This window comes from Euprymna scolopes, chromosome 1 (assembly GCF_053919585.1).
Source record: "Euprymna scolopes isolate OS-2025 chromosome 1, ASM5391958v1, whole genome shotgun sequence".
Lineage (NCBI taxonomy): Eukaryota > Metazoa > Mollusca > Cephalopoda > Sepiida > Sepiolidae > Euprymna > Euprymna scolopes.
Window position 1 is genome coordinate 187,801,394 of NC_136482.1, and position 22,783 is coordinate 187,824,176.

At 32.6% G+C, this 22,783-nt stretch overlaps 2 protein-coding genes across 3 annotated transcripts in view; both read left to right on the forward strand.

Moving 5' to 3' along the window:
- LOC145278268 (WSCD family member CG9164-like) overlaps positions 1-22,783 on the forward strand; it is a 193,393-nt gene that overhangs the window by 78,929 nt on the left and 91,681 nt on the right. The window contains exon 1 of one of the 2 annotated variants that reach the window (XM_080130567.1): positions 11,597-11,731. The exons of the other annotated variant lie outside the window; for it this stretch is intronic. The gene's annotated coding sequence lies outside the window, so the exon portion shown is untranslated. Of the gene's footprint in view, positions 1-11,596; positions 11,732-22,783 lie in introns of those variants that run through there. 2 annotated transcript variants of the gene reach the window in all.
- Positions 20,332-21,088, forward strand: LOC145282410 (uncharacterized). The gene is made up of 2 exons (XM_080132250.1): positions 20,332-20,621; positions 20,842-21,088. Exons 1-2 carry the CDS (start codon positions 20,332-20,334, stop codon positions 21,086-21,088), a joined length of 537 nt encoding a protein of 178 aa, XP_079988376.1.

Here is a 22,783-nt window from a genome sequence, read left to right on the forward strand (position 1 = left end):
CCCCCAGCAATTATTTTTCCTTATCCATTTGTTGGATTTGAATATCTGAAACCTTATATGGCTGGAATAAAACCATTTTCTCATAAATAATCTTTTTCTTGTAATCTCCACACACACACACACACACACACACACACACACACACACACACACACACACACACACACACACATACATATATATATTCTTCCATTGCCAGGTCGAAATGAGAATAGAATTTTATTCGCATTTCAATATGGCGACGGAAGAATTCTCGTTTGATACACGACACCTTACAATATAAAAGCCAAACTAAAGTCTTTCACCATAAAAAATATAAAATTAAGAAAATCTAGATTTATATCCCAAAATTCAACATATTTCAACAAATCCTCTTCAACCTACAATAATTACATTCAAAATTTCAATTTAATCTTACAAAAAAAAGAAAGAAAAAAAAGCCATACATCTATACGATTTGGATATTCTTATTCCAAGTCTACGGATGTAAGTACCAGCAATAGATTTTACTAATTTTCAACGAGCTTCATTGATTGGATTGTCTCATTACCAAACTGTATCTTTACACTTGAACATCAATTTGAAGATCCTTTTACTTGTAACTCTATATATGCCAATATAATCTTTCAAACATTATTTCGAACCATGAAGCTTTCAATTGTTGCATTAACAAGAAATGTTATATAAAATCCCTTGCTAATATTTTTCCTCCGAAGAAAAAAGCTAAATTTTTGAAACTCCATGAAATAAGGAAATAATTAACTTTATCTTGTATTCCTTATTTCATGGCCAATAAATGTTTATAAATCATATGGAATGTAGGATTTTATTATATGGACTAAATGTGCCTAAAATGTCTTTCTAAAATTACATAAGATAGTGACTAATAGTCTGGCCATAATAAATTTGTATGTGGCATCTGTTGTTGCAAACATACAGTACTTTGGTCTGGAGGAGAATTCTCGCAATCAGTGTATATATATATATATATATATATATATATATATATATATATATATATATATCTCACACGCGGTAATTCAATTTTATTCAGTCGCCTTATGAATCTTTATGATGTAAAAACGCGGAAGCTTCTGTGTGGCTTTATTGATATATATTATTTTGTAACTTAATAGCTAGCTCCACTCACGTATTGAGCACTTTTGAAGTAAATACTCTAAAGCGATACATAAAATATGATACTTCCTTATAAAGTGTTCGTAGATACATGAACTTCAAACAGTGGGGAATGCGGCTGGAGCGGTTAATGTTTTGGTTTCGATTCCAGCTGATGGTATCTAAATAATTTTAATTCTTGAAATCAGTACTATATATATATATATATATATATATATATATATATATATATATATATATATATATGTGTGTGTGTGTGTGTGTGTGTGTGTGTGTGTGTATACTAGCCTGGGTGCCCGGCATTGCCCAGGTATTTGGAGGTGTGTGATTAGCAAAAAAGTTGTAATAGGCAGGCAAGCTCGAACCCGAGACGCGAAGGCGCAAAAGAAAGTGGTTGTGTGTAAGGGTGTTTGTTGAGCAAAAAAAAAAAAAAAAAAAAAAAAAAAATAGGAGTAGTAAGCAGGCTCGAACCCGTAACCCGCCACAGGAAAAATAGGTGACCCCCCCCAAACAAACACTCTTATCGATGCGTCTAACGCGGTTGTAACGTCACGGGCACTCGAAATAACGCTTTTTATGCGACGTCGTTTACGCGCGGTTTGAATGACTTACAAAAAATCTAAAAAAAAAAACAGACCCTTCTTGTAGAAAACTGCCCAGTTATGGGTGAAGGAGTTAATATTTTTTGTCAATTTTTCGATATTTGCCCTCGAAAGGTCGAGCTACAAAACGCTTGCTTACGCAATTATCAGTGTAGGATGACAATTTCTACCAATCTAGAGATTCGAACCCAGCCACGAAACCACCTTTTCCTCTATTTGATGCATGTAGTAGTAATAAAAAAAAATTGTGCATTGTTTGTTGAAATATATATCCTTGCCTATTTAATTTATTGAGCCAATATACGTAATGAAAATAAAAATATTTAATCAATTTTATTCAAAATCATTTTCTTTTGAAAATTCTGTCCCCTCCCTTAATTAGACGAGATTTATGCAAACTCAATCATCGTTAAGATGCGTTGTAATCATTTTTATATAGTTCCATTTGATACAAGTAGAGATTTTAACGTTTAATAGCAAATAGAATTTCATTCGAAGGAGATCAAGTGATATTATTATCAATAAATAATTATGCGAAACTCTGACAGTAATTAAATAGTAAACATTTAAGACTGTGGAATCCTAGATTATAAGTGTTAAGGGTGCTTTAATTGGCTATAGATTGATTTCAACATTTTCAATCTTGATATACGAGAAATGCACTCGTCCTGGATACTGGAAGTGATATATCCCTCATTGATGAAGTAACCTGGAAAAAATATTGTATTCAGGACATGTGTTATTCTTACAATATTCATACATAAATCTTATAAGACTAAATAATTATTTATAAGAATCTTATAAGATTATATACTTATTTGAAGATCCTTTAAAAGCAATATTATACTCTAAATAAATAATTCTTGTGGGTCCTGCCGCCATGTTATTTAGAACAAAAAAATATCATTCGATTTAATTACTGCCGTGGTTTGCCAGCTAATCACTCCCATGTTTGTAAACATCGGCAGTGATTAACTGGCAAACTACGATAAGTGCTGGTCCCGACATGATATTTGACGTAGGCAAGAAAGATTGTTAAAACTAAACATTTTTTAATATTACTCTAAATAGCAAGAACAGTTTAAAACATTATAAAACATCAAGGGTATGAGTTCCTATAGAAACGTTAATTTAATTTGAATAAAATAAAATACGCATCAAGTGCGCTTGAAAGCCAAATCACAACGTAATATTAGGAAAATAAACTAATATTTTACTTGCTTGAAATTTATAACATAAATATATTTTGGAGTTATACTCCACCATCAGTATGTTGTTTCCTTATTTTCTTTTTCTTCTTCTTTGCTATGTTGTAAAGTTGGAGAAAGAAAAGTTTGTAAAGAGCCGCGCGTTGTATCTCAGCGGTTGTATTTTGAAATCTTGGAACTGTGCGTAGGCAACGCGATAATAAAGTCAAGGTTGTGAGTTCCATATAGAAACGTTGATTTTATTTGAATAAAATAAAATACGCATCAAGTGCGCTTGAAAGCCAAATCACAACGTAATATTAAGGAAATAAACAAATATTTTATATGTTTGAAATTTACAAACAGATTTTTCTTTCTCTATTTTATTTATTATAAAACCATTTATACATCAATCTATTTCAGCTGTTAAATAAACAATTCTATATGTTTAAAAATATTAAGCTATTCATTCTTGAAGATTACTCGTATACCATAATAGTAATTCAGTTATTTTATTTTGAATGTAATGTACAAACGATACAATGTTATTTTAAAATGATATAAGCGGCTGATTATTAATAATTAATAATGAATACTTTTTTGTGGTAAATTTATTATGAAACTATTTGTAACTAGCATTTAGTACTCCCGCAGGTTAGACATAATCATGGCTTAGAAAAGCGAATGAAGTTATGTTGCCATTTCATTATAAAATAACTTTTCCCCTTTTATTCCAATTTCTATTTACATAAATATTCGTTTTACATGAAAATTCAATAAATAATTAAACGCTCATTCAGTAAGCTTATGCATACTCATTGAAATAAAATATTGTTAACCTTAGTAAAACATTGAAAACTACGTTTTAAAGAAATAAATCATTTGCCGTTATCGCTGTAGTAATCGACACTGTCACCGATGCTGCTGTCAGCAAGTTCGAGTTTTTATGTTTCAACACTAATGTATGACACTTGAAAGTAATTCTTCTTGCTGAAATGAGGTTTTATTTCATTGCACCATTTTAATTTTTTTTACTCCAAACAAGCAATATTGCCACATGAAAACTAAAAAGCTATTTGAGATCGTGTCTAGCAGGGGACTGAGGAGAGTTGTGCAGCAAGATGTTTGTTCACATTACATTTAAATTTCTGCAGGTTAGTACAGCCAGGGGAGCAGAAAACATCGAAGGAATTCCAAAGCCTAGCAGCCCGAGGAAAGAAACAATTAGAAGGCTTTCCGTCATCTACGGACCTCAGCAATAAAGTGGTGGGCTTTTGCTGTTTGTTGGATTCACCAGGAATGTGCATGTGGGAACACATGCTATGAGTTCATAAAACTATATTTCTAGCATAAATTTGTTTATTTAAAGTATTATTTTGAACGTATATTTAACGGATAAAATCAATCGATCTTTTTCGAGATATTTAAAACTTATGTTTCGGTTTCAAACACTATACTCCATTGAATTTTCTTTTTATTTCTCTTTCACGGTCGAATGATTTGAAAGTAGGAATTAGAAAAGCCAGCATTCTAGAGGAAAAATACTCTGACCTGAGAAATGCCACAGTATTCCGAGTAGTATTGGGACAGATTGCTGAAACAATCCTTCAGTTAATGATACAAGCACCAAAATTGAAATTTCTCAGGTTTGCTTCTGCAGCCATCTTGAAAACTAGAAGCCATCTTGAATTTTCTGATGGTTAACGTTCTTTTTTCAAAATGTATGTTCTTAACGTCATTGTGCCAATGTTGGTGCTTGCATCACTAAGTGAAAGATGCTTATGGTATATTGAGATAACTTGCCTCACTATAGGGGCGCATCAGGTGATTATCAATAACGTTTCTTAAAGAATGAGAAGGCAAACCTTGAGAGAATACATCTCTTAGAATTGCCAGAAAAATATGTTAGTTAACAGGGAATGACAGACACTGGTAAATTCTGGAACTTGTCTCTACTTAGACTTGGAAAATAGTATTGCATGCACGTACACGGATAGTGCACTTTGGTATTCAAAGATGCCTAGACAGCACCTTCTGCATTACCCTATAGATACACCTTATGAGATTAGTTATAAAGTAATTTATTTTTAAAGAGAAGGCAAAACCTTGGAAGAACCTTTTAAATAAACAGAATCATACTGCAGTGGACCAGTGTGACTGAATACGGTCAGTGTAAGATCATTGCGAAAACCAGGCGAAACTAAAAAAAAATGCATGATAAGTAAAACTTTGTAGCTTTCATCAAAATATTATTTTAAATATACGATGAAAAACAAAAGCAAAAAAAAAAAATGGACAATAAGATATAAAGAAATACGAATGAAAGGCAAATAAAATAGATATTTCATATCGTACAATATTACTAAGTCATTGGAGTCGCTTCTAAAAAAAAGCAAAAATGCAAGTGAAAACAATAATATTTCAAAACAATTGCTAATGTTTCAAAGTGTAGAGTATCTTTTTTTGCGGGAATTGCTCCAGACAATGCATGGAGCCATTTGATGTTAGGAGCGGAAATAGTACTTCAAGGTCAAAAATCGCCAAAGATAAGTGTTAGATGAAACAGATTCTGACCTGGAACTATTCGAAGAAAAAAAGTCATCTGAGTGAGAACAATAAATGAGGATAGAAAAAAAGTCTAATCGTAACAATATACGTGAAGAGGTTTTTAAAAGGTATTTGTTCATTAATAACCGTATTAGTTTATATTTATGAAGGGAATAGTACTCCTTTAAGAGCATCACTTTTGATACTTACACGCAGTTATGGTCTTGCGTGAACTTTGCTCTTGACCATCACTGTGTGAGGTGGTTGCTTATTGTTGTACTACTTGTTGCATAGCGATTCGTAAAAACTAAGGCTGCAGCTCTTAATATTTTGGTTTTGAAGTTGAGAAATATCGTGACTCAGGATTGTCTTGTCATATCTAATCATTATAACAGCAAGATTACAGGTTTACTCCAGACATAGAAAGCAGCACACGAAGTCGGGGAAGGTTTTGCCCAGAGCCCACGAACAACAAAAACGGTTCTAAACCTGACACTGACAGAGAGGCAGAGACGAATATTGATGTAAATTTATTCTTAATTTTCACCACGGCCCTATTAGCCGGGTTGCGATTCTAATACTGCTGGGTGACAGCCCTGTCTGCTGTGGATGATCTTGCCAGGAACCAGAGTTCATGTCATCATAGCTTTCACGCTACCACGTCACCACGGTTAGGAAGTGTTGGACACTAGCATGTGTCTTGCTGGTGATCTGCAGGGGTCAGTCTCTACCTCTATGACTCTTTCGTTAGCAACAAACTTCTCGTTTGTCTGGCGAACAATCGGCTTCAGATTCAATGATTTTGAAAGGAAGTAATTTGTATACTTTTTGTTTTATTCATTTGCGGACCATTATCCTCATCTTAATACTCTGATCGGTTTTGGGTAGGATTGAAACCGCTATCTCCAAGTTGGTCAAAAACGTGGTGAGACGACAACAACTATGGAAGGCAGTAATTATTGAAGATACATTTGAAGATTCAGCATTCCTATCCCGTCGCAGTTAACAATCTGAGGAAGGCCATAGGAATAGTTGGCCGAAACGTGAAACAACAAATATAAAGATGAGGGTAATAGTCCGCAAATAAATAAAAATATACAAATTACTCATCTCAAAAGAATTCCAATAATTAAAAAGTATTTAGTACTTCGTAACTTGAATATATTGAAAATAATTTCAATATTCGCTCATACGGTTGACGTAGAGCAGGTTTTAATCCTAAACCAATAACGTGTTTTTAGTTTCTAATTAGTTAATGGTACAAGAATCTCATTAATACAAATGATTCTTTTTTTTTATTTATGAATATTTAAGAGTTTAATTGCTTTTTTATAGTTTCTGTTTGCAAAAAAAAAAAAAAAAAAAAAAAAATCAGATATTTATTGGGGTAGCTTTTAATCAATAATTCAACTTTCAGTGAAATATATAATATCGCCATCTACCCAGCTGTTTCATCGCTTCACGGTTCATCGTTGTGGCTAGCCGTAGCAAATATATCAATCCAGAAATGCGAAACTGACACCAGACCACTCACACCCGTTAACATTGGGATCCGATGTTTTACCATCTGAGCTAACAAATTCACTGCAGGAATCGAAATGGAATTTATATTGCTTAAAGTATTGCACATTCATTATCTTAGTAACGCAGAGAAGGTATCATTTGCGAAGGTGTATTGCATTACGCTAAGTGGAAACTATCATTTCATCTGCCCACCTGCTCCGCCCATGTAAGATATATACATTCTATACATCAACCAAGCTGAGATTTTGTCGCAATGACATTGATATTAAAAGCCTACCTTTTTTTATTTAGAACTTATTAAAAGAAACTTCTTAATATACAGTCATAGATATGCGAGCAGCTTCACAAAAGGTAAACTAATTTATATATTCATTTAAAAAGTAAACTTTAATTATTCAGTTCTATTTATGCATATTTCTACATTGTGCATAATTGTGTAGCATTTAGGATGAAAAAGTTCTAGCACACGCATATATCTATATATAAAAATGACCTTATTTGTGTGTGTGTGTGTGTGTGTGTGTGCGGAACGTTCTCTACCTACCTCTACTACTTGTTGGTTTACACTTAAAACTTGATGCATATGGGATTTAGACACGTGGAACAAATTTGATTTGATTTTTAGTCTGCTAAAGGGATCAATATTGAACTTGGCAGGCGTAAGTCGACTTAAATTGCTCTTGCATCCATGTGCAATTAGAAAGTTATATGTTCAAGTCGGTAAAGTTTTAACGGCTTCTTAGCCATCTGACGACAGCTCAAACCGTAAAGACTATCTGATGGCACCCAACTTATTTTTTTTTAACATTTGAAATCACTATTGGGTACAATATAATATTAAACAGAGTATTGGCTCTATATTAACAAATGAAAAATCTGAATAAATTAAAATATAATTATTAAGCGTGTTTTACGATAGGATAACGCTAGCAAATATAATTTGCTGATTTCTTTCTGTCCTCTGATGAGAAGAATAGCAAGAATAGCATTCTTTGAAAATTAAAAATTTTGTTTTATTACATTTTCACCCCAAACGAGACACATTGTCACTTTGGTGTAGGGGGCTACTATTAGGGACATAAGCTACTGGGGTACTATGTAGGGAGTTGGGCAGCAAGATGTCGGTTCACGTTTGCACTTGAACTTCTGCATGCTAGTACAATTGAGGAAGCATGGACCTGGAATGGAATTCCAAAGTCTAGCGGTTCTAGGGAAGAAACTACTGGAGTAGAAAGCTCTCTTACATCTATGGATCTCTACTGTGTAGGGGTGGGATTTAGTTGCTTGTTGGGTTTGCCGAGGGTGTTTACTTCGTGAGGGCACAACTGCTTGCAGTTCATCAGAGCATTCACCATTATAACGCTTGTAGAACAGGCAGAGAGATGCAACATTTCGTCGGTGGGACAGAGGCTGAAGCTTAGATGACAGTTCAGGACCTATCAGGTTGGAGACTCTCTTTTGGACCTTGTCTAGGAGCGAGAGACTAGTAGCAGATGCACCAGCCCAAATATGACAACAATACTCGATACATGGGCGAATGGGGGCCTTATAGAGGTACAGGATACTTTCGGGCTTTAATAGCTTTCTAGCACGGTAAAGAGAGCCTATCTTCTTTGCAGCGGTCCTGGCAATGCTCTCAATGTAATTGTTCCAACTCGTGTTTCCTGTGAACGTAAGACCGCGGAATAAGGATTTTGTAAATTGTTTTTTGGAGTATTACGTCGAACAAGAAATTTGATTGTAAATTTCAACTTACAGCTTTATTTGTTTTCTTTATAATAAGCTCTGCTCTCTATTAATTGGTGTATTGAGCTTTTTTTATTTGGTTGGGATTAAAATATCTTTATATAAATACTTGGTATTTATATTAAACCGAATTATATCAGGTAAACATTGCATCTCCTAAGATTTCACTACATAAGAACATTTTGCTATATTCCAAAGACCAAGATTTTATTCATCATGTCAATTATTTTTTGCAAAACAAAATCTTAAATAACGTTATGGATCGGTTTTCCGAAAACTTAAATGTCCATTTCGAGCACGAATCTTTTTCCATGGACTCATCAATAAACAAAAAGTTCTCCATAACAAAAATAAATAACGACGCACTAAACAAAATTTAAAAAAATAAAAAAATAATTTTTTTTAAAAACCTCGCGGATTATATGTGTATACTGTACTTAAAACATACGTTGTTCAGAGTTATCAATATTTAAATTAGTTAGAAAAAAAAAATTATGAAATCTATTTGAATGTTCTCATGTTAAAACTTCAAACGTATTGCATGTGAATAACGAAACGTCCATACGAACAAGCAATGGCTTGGATAAAAAAAACATTAAGCAAATTGTCATCCTTCTTAATTAAAAAAAAAAAATGTGAATTCATGTAATTGTTTTTAGCAGAAAAAAATAAACCACGTTTAATTTACTCGTTAATTAAGTCTTTATTTAATTTTGTATATGAGATGTACAGTAAATATGTCAATCAGTTAAATAAAATAAAGAACTCATGGAACTAAAAATAACAACCCCCAAAAGATTATATTCCTTATATCTCATTAAAAAAACTTATTTCTAAGTAAGGATAGGATATGAACAAATAGAAACTAGTAACGATAAACTAATGTTTTCATTATATGGTTTTGATTTTTGTTGTGAATTTAAAACATTATACGGGTTCAAAAATTTTAAATAATATAAAATTACCACACCAAAATATTACCGGACTTAAAACAGTGGAAAACATTCTAATTTTATATATTAAGAGATACGAACAATTGTTTTTATTTTAATTGTTTTCTTAATTAATACCGAGATTGAAAAAAAATCCAGTGAACAGAGATAAATCGCAAAGGAGTAGAGAGAATAACTAGAGAATTCCTAGTTTTATATACAAATACACCTTATCATTAAAGCTAGAATATCGACAAATGCCAATATATCCCACCTCCCATTCCAATAAAATAAGATAACATATATATAAATATATATATATATATATATCTTAGAAGTTTTTAACCTTTAAAACTATATAAAAACACTTATTTTTATATATTTTTTTATCATTTTTTGGAAAACTATTTAGTCAGTGTCAATTAATCACCTACAGTTGCTGCATCAACTTGCTTTCTCGAATTCACACACACGCACGCACGCACACACACACACACAGAGGAATAGTTGGCCGAAACGTCGTGAAACAACAACTAATAAAGATGAGAATAATAGTCCGCAATAAATAAATTAATATAAATAATACTCATCTCAATAATGAATTCCAATTTTTTTTATTTTTTTTTTTACACAGTGATCACCACTTATCAAGGCCCGGAAGCCACTCAGGGATAAGGGTTATTGCAAGTACATTACGTTAGTGTGGAGATTAAAATAATACATTATTTCGTTATATATTTTTTGTGAATCAATATTTCAAGTGAAAAGCTTTAAAATCAGCCCAGCTGGCGGCGTTTATACTTATATTATTAATTTTTATATGTGCTATTAAGATACGGCATAATCTCGTTGACACACCGATTCCGCTGGATCACCGAAGTTAAGCAACGTTGAACCTGGTCAGTACTAAATGGGTGACCATTTGCGACTTCCAAGTGCTGTATGTACTCTCTGCTTATCTCGGCATTGTTTCCAGTCGTCCTGGTATTCTCCTTGCCACTGGACTCAAACAGTGCCGATTCAGGAGAGATGTGGTTGAGGATTGCGCAACCCTTGCCATATAATTACACATGCAGCTTCCCCTACAGGGGGTATCCTTTGTCTTTCAAGACTGAATGGAAGCATCGGAATTGTCTATCTGCTTGTTCTTTCCATTAGTTAGTCTGTAGGTTATGCTTTGAAAATCATTAAATTATTCTTTGTCTTTCGAAGCTGAACGGAGGCATCGAATCGATTAAGACCAAATGACCAAGGATGTCTTCTCGCAACAAAGTCATCTATTCATTCAGAAAGAAAAAAAGATAACGGAGGACACGTATTTCAATGGTGGTTATTTCGGTTTTATTTCACTTGTAGAGTTCAGTGGTGGTCGTTCGTAGAAATAGATGGGCTTCGGATGATTGAAAACACAATATTGCTAACGCCGAAAGGAATAGAGAAAGCGGGAAAATGTATGTATGCGTAGGCGGAGTGGATAGATTACGCGTTGCCCGTTTTTGCTAAACAACAGGTTGACGTTCAATGGCGGAAAATAAAGCTAGCGCGCACCACGCCTCCTGGTGACTGCAGGACTGACACACTTCATGCCAGAATCTGGTGATTAAAATATCGATTTATCTTCAACCGCAGTAGGTAAAAGTAATCAATTGCATACGATAAAAAAATGCCTATAACATCGAAAGCAGTACCGGAAGTGAAATATACGTATAAAATTTATGTCGACAGAAGCGTGAATATGTTTTATTTTATTATTTTGTCTTTACATCATTATAAGTGTGTATGGGGAGGGAGCTGTCATTGGTGGCACTGTTGATAATAAATCAAACCCAGTTAAAAGAATCTTTTGCCCCGCCTCCGAACATGCACAATCTACCATAGTGCACAAAGGAAGGGAGACATGATTAATTCCTGTTGTTTGGTACGCCTCTCTACACGAGGGGAGAGACGTGCTTTATGAACTCCAATCTATATGTAGTGATAATGACTTTAGCTGTCGAAAGGCAATGTTAATTATTTAAATCAAACTTGCACACGTGCCCTTTTGTTGGTGTTGCTGGTGAGTACCATTTATTCATTTTGTATTGATTGTTAGCATTCATTTTTCCTGATATCTTTCTCGGATGACATTGGATGGGGCAATGTGAAGATTGCCAACATCCCCAAGTTTTTTTCTGTAGAATTATCTGGATTCAAATTTAGCACATCGAAGTTGTTAATCCATGTAGTTAACCACTTTAGCCACCGTCAACTGCCTGCATGCTTGCGTGTATATGCGTTCAAATGGGCAGAAAATATTCTTAAAAGCAAATCATGTAAAAAGGGCGGGTTCCATCTATTATTATACTAAATCTGAGTAAATTAACGTAATTTTTCCTACATACTGTTATCACAAGATATATATGTTGATATTTTTAACAATTTTGAGATTAAATAATGAATAAGCTTCTGTTTGAATTGTTTTAATTAGCAAATTTCACAAGTAACCTATCTCAATTTATATAAAAAACACTGTGTGTGTGTGTGTGTGTGTGTGTGAGTTCATTTCCTGTGGACTCCGCAACGACTGGGCCGATTTTTTGAAATTTCACACAAATGTACTTTGTGTCTGAGAGTTTCCTTAAATTGTTATGGGGGGAATTCCGATACAAAACCTATCTCGATAATCGAAAAAATTCCGACTAAAGAAAATTTTGACCAAAGTTGACACTTTCATACAGTCTAACCTCGCAAGCGCATTTTAGAAGTTTTGTCATCGCAGAGGCAGAAGAAACCGGCGTATAAAATCAACAGTATGTTCTTTAATAAGACAGGGGCGCGTTCCAAATGAATGTTTAGAGCACAATTGAACCATGATACATTACTTTTGTATTTTAAACTTTGATTCAAACCATTATATACAAATAACTTCATGAAGTCAATAGTAGGTTCTCTACAGTGTAATGTAGACTACAATATGTTGTGAACTAAGCTATTGCAGGAAGGCACGTGAAGCCTTTACCGGTGCACCGTGTTGGGTTCGCGGCTAGAGCAGGCAATTGATTTGATTGAAAAGTGAGCAATTTCAACGATTTCCATGATAATAAATATGAAGTATTAGTTTTAGGAAGATCCACTTTTAAGAAGCACGCGGACAAAGGAAATTTTAAATGTGAGAGTAGAAGAACGATAACGTGCGAAGTTGTGTCTTTAAATAAACAGATATTTATTTATTTATTTAAAGCTTCAAATTTTCGGCTTGTAAAAAAGCCTTCATCAGGATTATTTTAAAAAACAATACAATATATTAGTTTTTTTTCTTTTTTCTTCTCTTATGTGCCATGGTGTTGTTCTGGCACGTTGGTTGTATATTATAAGTCTGGTGGACGGCGCTGTTCGTGCGCTGATGTGAAGTATTAATATTAGTAAGATCCACTTTTAAGAAGCACGCGGACAAAGGAAATATATTAGAAGTGTGAACAATCGTTTATCCTCATTTAATCTCGTGCAACGTCGAGTCTCCTTGCTAGTTTTATTTACTTTTTATAACTTTCACCCTTTCTTTCTGTTTAATATTTAGGCTTTTACTCTTATTTTATACAGAATCTGTCATTTTCGCTAGCGTAATTATTTCTGGTCACACTAGTCAATAAAAAATATGTTTTTTTCAGCTGATTTAGGGCGAATCTGATGGGTTTAATAAAAAAGATCACACTGGTTTTGCTTTTGATCTATGGCCATATGTCTTTTCTTTGTTTTTTTTTCACAAGTACGCATGTGTGGAGTATTTTAGAAAAAGTTGGTGGAGGTGAAATACTGTTTTGATTGGAAATGATTATTTTAATGACAAGAAGTATTCAAATCTGATAATTCTGGGTGATAATGTTGAAATGAGATTAGTTTGAAGTCATAAAACCTCAAAATCTTCCAAAAAATTAGTGCTCAGCATACAAAAAGAAGAACTGGCATGTGTGGGAGGAATTGGCGCCTTGTAAAGAAAGGAATGTTATCAACGACCTTTTGGTGAACTCTAACCACTGTTGCACATCAAATTCGGTTGAATCAAACAGTTCACTAAGGCTGTGGACAAGAATGATGACTGCTTCACTTAGTTGTGTCAAGCTTTTCCCCAAATTGACCAAAGGTTGTTGAAAACTGGCATCTTTGACATTCCTTAGACTCGGCAGCTCATCAGAGATACAGAGTTCGAAAAATTAATGAACAAAGTATAGCTAGAAGCGTGGAAGACATTTGTTCTGGCAGTGAAGAACTTTATTGGCAACAATAAGACCAGAAACTAAGCAGAACTTGTCAACAACATGTTGACAGCTTTCAGAAACCTAGGCTGCAACATGAGCGTTAAGATAGACTACTTATTTTCACATCTCAACCGGTTTCCTGAGAACCTGGGTTCAATGGGAGACGAGCAGGGGAAGAGATTCCATTGGAACCTGAAAGTGATGGAGACCAGGTATCAGGGTTGCTGGGACGCAGTCATGATGGTTGCCTACTGTTGGAATCTGAAGAGAGATCTCCCTTTCTGGGCATTCCAGGTGTCTGAAGAAAGGGAAGTTCAAGTTCTAGAGTTTGAATAATGTTGAAGCTGCAGCAATTTACGTGTATTTACCTTTATCAAGTATCATGTAACTCAGTTTATAATAATCGATGTTTCTATAAGGTAATCAATATATTCTTTTCTAACAACATTTAGTATTATATGTGTTGACAAAAATCAGCTGATAATTCCATAAAAATGTAATAATTTTGTCAGATTTGATGTTTTTTTTTCAAATCAATTTAGCACAAAAATCTGATATGATGAAGAGAAAGGGGTATCATTTACAGATTTAGCAGTGCCCAAAAGATCCTAAATCAGTTGTAGAAATCCAGACAGAATTCAAAAAGTAAATCAATATTTTCAGAAAATAAAGTTCATAAAAAATCTTGAATATGCTATTATAAATAATGTGGAAACAACAAAATAATAATACTATTTTATTCGAACGAAAAAATATATAGCGTATAAAAGGGAGATAATTTGGGATTTTGTCTTTAGTTTTTAATACTTAAAAGACTATGAAAACTTTTTTTACGAATACACCAGTCATTTATTTTTTTTTACGAGAAATACGCCAGTAATTTATATTTTTTTACGAGAAATACGCCAGTCATTTATTTTTTTTTACGAGAATAACGCCAGTCATTTATATTTTTTTACGAGAAATACGCCAGTCATTCATTTTTTTTACGAGAAATACACTAGTCAATTATTATTTTTTTTACGAGAAATACGCCAGTCATTTATTTTTTTTTACGAGAAATACGCCAGTCATTTATTTTTCGTATACACGTTATTTTCGATGACGTAAACAATATATACTTATTGATGCAACCCCGAAAGGATTGCAACAGAAGGCCATAGTAAATCTGGGAGTAAGGTCAACTAAAGGCATCCTCTGCATTTTCCAAATCTCGTAAATTGAAGCCTCACCACCGATGCAGATTCGTGTCACGTCTATTATGAACGAGATCAAGTGTAAGAGGCACTAGGATATTCTTGTGATATCATAAACTCAAGGAGATGATCACCCCCTGCCTTGCATGGTTTCAGTTTTATGAGAAAGGTGCAGAATCAAATAGCCTTTATTCTAATAATTCGGAGGAGGTTGCCCGTTGAATACAATACATCTATGTCTGTTGAAAACTCAAACCGGATAGAGGGTGTTCGTATGCTCTGCATGACAGTCGTCTGTTGATGGTGTTACAAACAAAAGACCTCGCTCCTACTTTATCATGAGCACACCTGGAAGTAGTAAGGCTAAAAATACTGACATGAGAATGCTCGTGTCAGTGCGCAATCTTGTCTAACCGGAAATAGCGAAACATAAATGCTAAACATATATAACGACTACGGTATAACTATATTAGGCTACATTTGTTATTTCGTTGATATTGATTAGTTACGATTTTTTCTGGACAAACGTATGTTGGATACTGACCGGGCAACGCCGAAACATGTGCTGGTTGACGATGATTATTATGACCATTATTAATATTTGTAAAAATAGAATGTCAGAAAGAATGTTATCACAATAAATATTTACAGATTAAATTATTCACGTAAAAATGTTTTAATAGAAAGAAATGTTAGTTTTCATAACTAGCAAAAACAAAAATGTTAACTTGATGAAAAAGAATGTTAGAATATGAGCAAAATACGTGACGAAGGTAGATCATCCGATTTGTGTCTTTAATTACGTGGAGTTAATGACGTAACGAGATAGCTTGGAAATGCACGTATCAGTTAGTCAAGACTTGGGAGTCAGAGTTAGCAGACTCAGTCGGTAGTCAGAGGAAGAAAGACGGTCCACGAACCGTAATTGCTCAGAGTAAGGAAAATATCGATAGCAAAAAACAAAAAACAAAAACAAACAAAAAAACAAAAAAACAAAAACAAAAAAAAACAGGATCAGCGCTACAGCTTTGCAATGGGGAAACATCCGAAATAAAGCTGCTGTAAATAACATCAAAACTGCAGGTTGTACGAATCTTCATTTGCAGTTTTTCTGAGGACGCGTCAAATCAAAATCAACCCAAATAGATAAGGTACGTTTATTCATAAGCCAATGTAGATCCATAAGAGATTGTTGTCCCGTTTTGTTATATGTCCTGTTTAGACAAACGCTAGACAATCAAGTATAAATAAATAATATGTACTCGTTTATCTACATTGCACATAAATTATGGCATTTTATTACAGTTTTATAGAAAAGACTAAATACGGATTGGGATGCAGTCTCCATATTTCACCACCAAAACTTTTTCCTTTGCTTGTTTTATTTCACCGATGTGGAGGTGCAGTCAGACAAATGAATAGACGGAAACAGATTGCATATCTAAACTTAAAGCAAATAAAAAACAGTATAAATATTTTTTTTCCTTCGTTAAAATATTTAGCTTTTGATCGCCTGACAAGACGGCGGATTCGAGCGAAACAAGCCAACATATTTTCCAGAGTTAAACGGAAACGGAAGTCAGTTGCTGCCATATTTGTTTCAGTTTTATTTATCTTTCTCAAAATCTGGGGGGGGGGTGAAAGGAAATTGAAGTCACGTGACAGGACACGAACGTATGTTTCAGCTAAATTGAATTACTATAATTCCGATTTCGAACTCATGCAATAACTCGCGCAGGCCTTAGAACGCATGGAAATGTAAGCCATCAGATGACACAGATATTGTTCGGATGCGTGTGTATAAACTTCCGTTGTATTTCTCATGTACGACCACAGTGTTTGTTTTTCGCCGTTTCTTTTTATACATCAATCGAAACTTGTTCCTGAAGATCCAATGGAGTTGAGGTAAAGTCTTCTACAAAGCCACTATTATTCAATGAATTAATTGAAAAATGCAGAGTTCTAAACATCAGATGTACACAAAGTAACCAATCTTTACGCAAGACCATACTTGATCGCAGAAAATGTTTTCATAATAAAAAAAAACAGATTACCATTGCTCATATATAAGAATTCGTATACACAAAGAGTGAAATATAATTGAAAATTGTTTTTTAACAAAACATTATATTTATTTTATAGAGGGAATTAGACATGGGGTCTAAAGAGCAAAGTTTATTTTAATGTATTAATGCTTTAAAAGAACAGTGCTCATAGTACTCTAGATATAAAATAAGCTCAATAGATATGTAAGATTGATAATTGTAAATTATGAATCACTTTCAAAAGGATGAACAAACAAAATCAAATTGAGTGTACGATCGTGTCGGAAGCGATATTCATTTTATTAAAATCGACAATAAGTATTGACAAAGACTTTGTTTCCGAATATAATCTCTTCTCCAGCACAAAAAGAGGGGGAAGTTTAAGACACCAAAATAAACTAGCATTTTTATTGAAAGTGAGGTAGATAGTCCTTATTGAGTTTCATTAGAAGTCTTCGTCAATTATTATCAATGTTTATTGTCAATTTTGATAAAATGAATATCGTTTCCGAAACGACTCTTCACTCGATTTTGTTTTTTTCTTTTGAAACTGATTCATTATTTACAATTATCAATCTTTATACTCTTTCTCTCTGCATATATATATATATATATACATATATATATATATAAATATATATATATACATATATATACACACATATATACACACACATATACATATGTACACATATATATACATATATATATATATATATGTACACATATATATATACATATATATATATATGTACACATATATATATATACATATATATATATATGTACACATATATATATATACATATATATATATATATGTACACATATATATATATACATATATATATGTACACATATATATACATATATATATATGTACACATATATATACATATATATATGTACACATATATATACATATATATATGTACACATATATATATACATATATATATGTACACATATATATATACATATATATATGTACACATATATATACATATATATATGTACACATATATATACATATATATATGTACACATATATATATACATATATGTACACATATATATATACATATATGTACACATATATATATACATATATGTACACATATATATATACATATATGTACACATATATATATATACATATATGTACACATATATATATATACATATATACACACATATATATATACATATATACACACATATATATATACATATATACACACATATATATATACATATATACACACATATATATACATATATACACACACATATATATATACATATATACACACACATATATATACATATATACACACATATATATACATATATACACACATATATATACATCTATACACACATATATATACATATATACACACATATATATACATATATACACACATATATATACATATATACACACATATATATACATATATACACACATATATATACATATATACACACATATATATATATAAACACACATATATATATATACATATATATACATATACATACATATATATATACATATACATATATATACATACACATATACATATATATACATACACATATATATACACACATATATATATGTGTATATATATACACAACTATATATACACATATATATACATTATATATATATATACACACACACACATATATATATATATATATATATATATATATACTAGTAAAAGTACCCGTCGTTAACTTGGTTCTAAAACAGCATACAGAAAATTGCCTCTGATTTATGAAAGCATGATAGGTCATGAAAAGGAAGTGTTGTAAAGAGTTAGCTTCGAATTTGTGGGTATCAAAACCAAAGCAAAATATGATAAAAGTAAAAATAAAATAGATAGACTCCATAATTTAGTATACCATACCTGTTCACACTGAAACACTTATCACAATATTTGTGGATTTATATTAAAAAAACCTTGTTAAACTTTGTAACATATTTCCATTCTAGCGAGGTCAGGTGCGAACGAACACCCCATAATTTTATTATACTATATTTCTTCAAACTGAAACAATTATCAAAGTATACTTACGCAGATAGATATAAAAAGTCTTTATTAAAGTTTGTGCCTATTTCCATTCTATTGAGGCCAGGCACGAACGCAGACCCTACAATTTTATTATACCATCCCTATTTAAGTTAAAAAATACTTATCAAAGTATTATTATGTGCATCTATATCAAAAATACTTGTAAACATTCAAATCTCGTATAAAAAATTACGCATTCACTAGACAATTACATAAATGTTATATCTAAGGTTTGAAAAGTATCCATCACTAAGAAAAATAGTTTTAATTAGCCAAATATTTGTCATGTGGTCGTTCAGAGAGTTATGTAAATCCAGATAATTTTTGGCGGCGTATTATTTATTTTGGTCAATTTAGTCGCACTTTTTATACAATGTTTTAAACTAGAGAATTTTCGGAAAAGACAAGAAAATTAATTGCTCAGCTACACATGGATGGTTCAGGGCATAGAAAAATTTCAACAATGTTGAATGTTTGATATGTTAAATATCGGTGACACGATTCGAAGATCGAATCCTACCAGTGCACTTCAAATCTGCCACATTCAGGGCGTCCTTCCAATATTTCTAATTTTTTTGTTTTATCTTACTTCAGTCGAAGTTCTCAGAAATCAGGGACCCACAACCTGGGGCTAACACTTGAACTATATGAAATACATAGATATTCGAATGTTCCATTAAAGTTCTTTATCTCTCAAGCAATGAGTAAGTAAAGAAATTGAGAACATAATTTCCTCTCCCCAATTAACCATTTTCATACGTTGTAGTATATCTTTCATTTTGGTCGTTCTAGATTTCAGGACAAGAATTTATCTAATCTGGTGGGGTATCCAGCTTAGTGCTATTACTTGAGGTAACATCACTTGGAGACGGTGCACCATTCCTCGTAAAAGCTAATGTGGGTTAGCCATAGTGAGGAGATCTTATTTGTGCAGCGAATACTGAATGTGATTTTGAATATTTGGCCAGGGTTTACTTCTATGGAAAAAGTATCCTCATGTCAGGTTGTTCTGACAAACCCCTGTACAGAGAGACCTTAGACACTCGAGGACAGTCTCTAGTAGGCATTCAAGTTCTCTCCAGTAGGCATTAACTGTATGGCTCGACTTATGGTACGTGAAGTGAAGAAAGATCCACGAATAACTCGTTCTGAACTCCAGAAAATATTAGAAGCATCTGAGACACGTGTATGCAAGAATACAATTAGGACAGGGCTTAGAAGGAAAGGATTCCAATCGTGGAAACCAAGAAAAACTTATTTGTTAAAGCCGATTCATATCAAGAATCGTCTGAAATTTGCCAAAGAACATTTGGAGAAACCTTCAAGTTTTGGAATAAAATATTATGGTCAAACGAAACGAAAATTGAGTTATTTGGTCGAAATAATGTAAGTCGTGTCTGGAGACAGAAGAACTCAGCGTTTGACCCAAAGAATACCATCCCTACAGTGAGGTTTGGAGGTGGAAGTATAATGATTTAGGGTTGTTTCTCTTTAGCCGGCCCTAGAAAACTTCACATTCTAGAAGGGAAAATGAATGCTCAAATGTACCGGGCTATACTTGACGTAATCTCTTGAAGTCTGCAGAGAATTTGAACTTGTCTAATAGATGGATATTCCAGCAGAACAACGATCTCAAGCGCATGGCTAAGGCAACTACCGCATGGTTTCGGGGGAAGGAAATAAACGTATTTGGATGGCCAAGTCAATCATCTGACCTCAACACAATTGAAAATCTGTGGCGAGATTTGAAGTTGATGGTACAAAAGAGAGATCCGAGGAATCTGACAGAACTTAAACGAACTTGTCAAGAAGATTGGGATAAAATTTCAATTAACATTTGTACAGTCTTGTAAGGAAGTATCTCAAACGTTTGAAATACTAGTAAAGGCCATATTACTAAAAACTAATATTATTTCTTGTGTGTGTTGGATACTTTTTGACCCCTAAATATGACATTTATGTAATTATCTAGTGAATGCGTAATTATATATGATTTTTGATACGAGATTTGTATTTATTATACAAAAACAAAACAAAACAAAAAAACATTAGAATAGCATGTTGTTATTGTTTTAGTTTTCGTGTAATAAAAATAAACCAACATTTTACTTTGTCTCGGATATTTATTGCGCCCACTATGTATTCATGCAAATACTCTACATGATTCAACTTACGTAGTATTTGCGTAAAAAAGTTTACATGTATACATACATACATACATACATATATATATATATATACATATATATATATATATATATATATATATATAATCCTGCATTTCGCTTGTTCCTACCCTCTGATGAGAAGGAAAGTATTTCTTCGAAACTCTGCGGATTAAGGACTATCCACTTATCAAGTGTTTCCTTTTCAGATTAAATATATTTTAACTCTTTTTCAAAGTGTTTTTTTTAACATGTTTTATTAACTATTTGCTCCTATATATATATTATAACCTCTTTCTATATATATATTTATGTATGGGTATATATATATTTGTTCAGAAAATTTTGCTTACCAAACTCCTTTGTCAGTTTTTGGTCTACAGATATGAAACTTAATATCTAGGGTATTCAAACCCATGCGAAACTTTATATTTGGTTTTTAGCCGGCGAACATAAGTACAAAAGTGTAAAAATGAAAGAAATGGAATTTGCCCCGTGCAGGTCGAACGATGGCATTACAAATAAAATATACATGCGTAACATAATAGCTGCTGGTTCATGTTTTTATTTTCAGCCTTGCAGCAAACATATCTTTAAAACTCAGGCATTAATGTCAAAGGAAAAAGTAAATCGTAAGCTAAACGTTTTGGTTTCGTTTCTCGTTGGTGGTGCAGGAGTCATTTTTGTTTTTAACTATTTAAATCATTACTATATATTGGGTCTAATATAATATAATAAATACGAAATTTGCATTAATTAAAGTATCATATTTAAACGTATTTTTCGATAGGGCAATGCCGGACGGCTAGCTAGTATATATATAATTTTGGATTTTGTTGCCTTGTAGATTTTTTTAATCTCCGTGCTTACTAGATAGAATGAATAGGGTTGAAAAGATCAATGATAATTGAGTCGGACCACATCAGGAAAAGCCTTTAAAACGTCGCAAAGATATGGCGTCATTCAGTCTAACAGGCTGAAAACACTAGGAAGGATATGAATCGGCTTTAGCAAAGGAGTTTTTCTTGGTTTCTGCGATTTGAATCCTTTCTTTCGAAGCACTGTCCTAATTGTATTCTTGAATACACGTGTCCCAGATGCTTCTTTTATGATCTTATAAATGTTAATGTAAAAACCATTAAAATAGACCATAGATGATCCGCGAGCCAAACGTTTATTGGTTTCAGCGACTATGTATATATTATACACACTATGTATATATTATACACACTATGTATATATTATGCACACTATGTATATATTATACACACTATGTATATATTATACACATTATGTATATATTATACACACTATGTATATATTATAAACACTATGTATATATTATAAACACTATGTATATATTATAAACACTATGTATATATT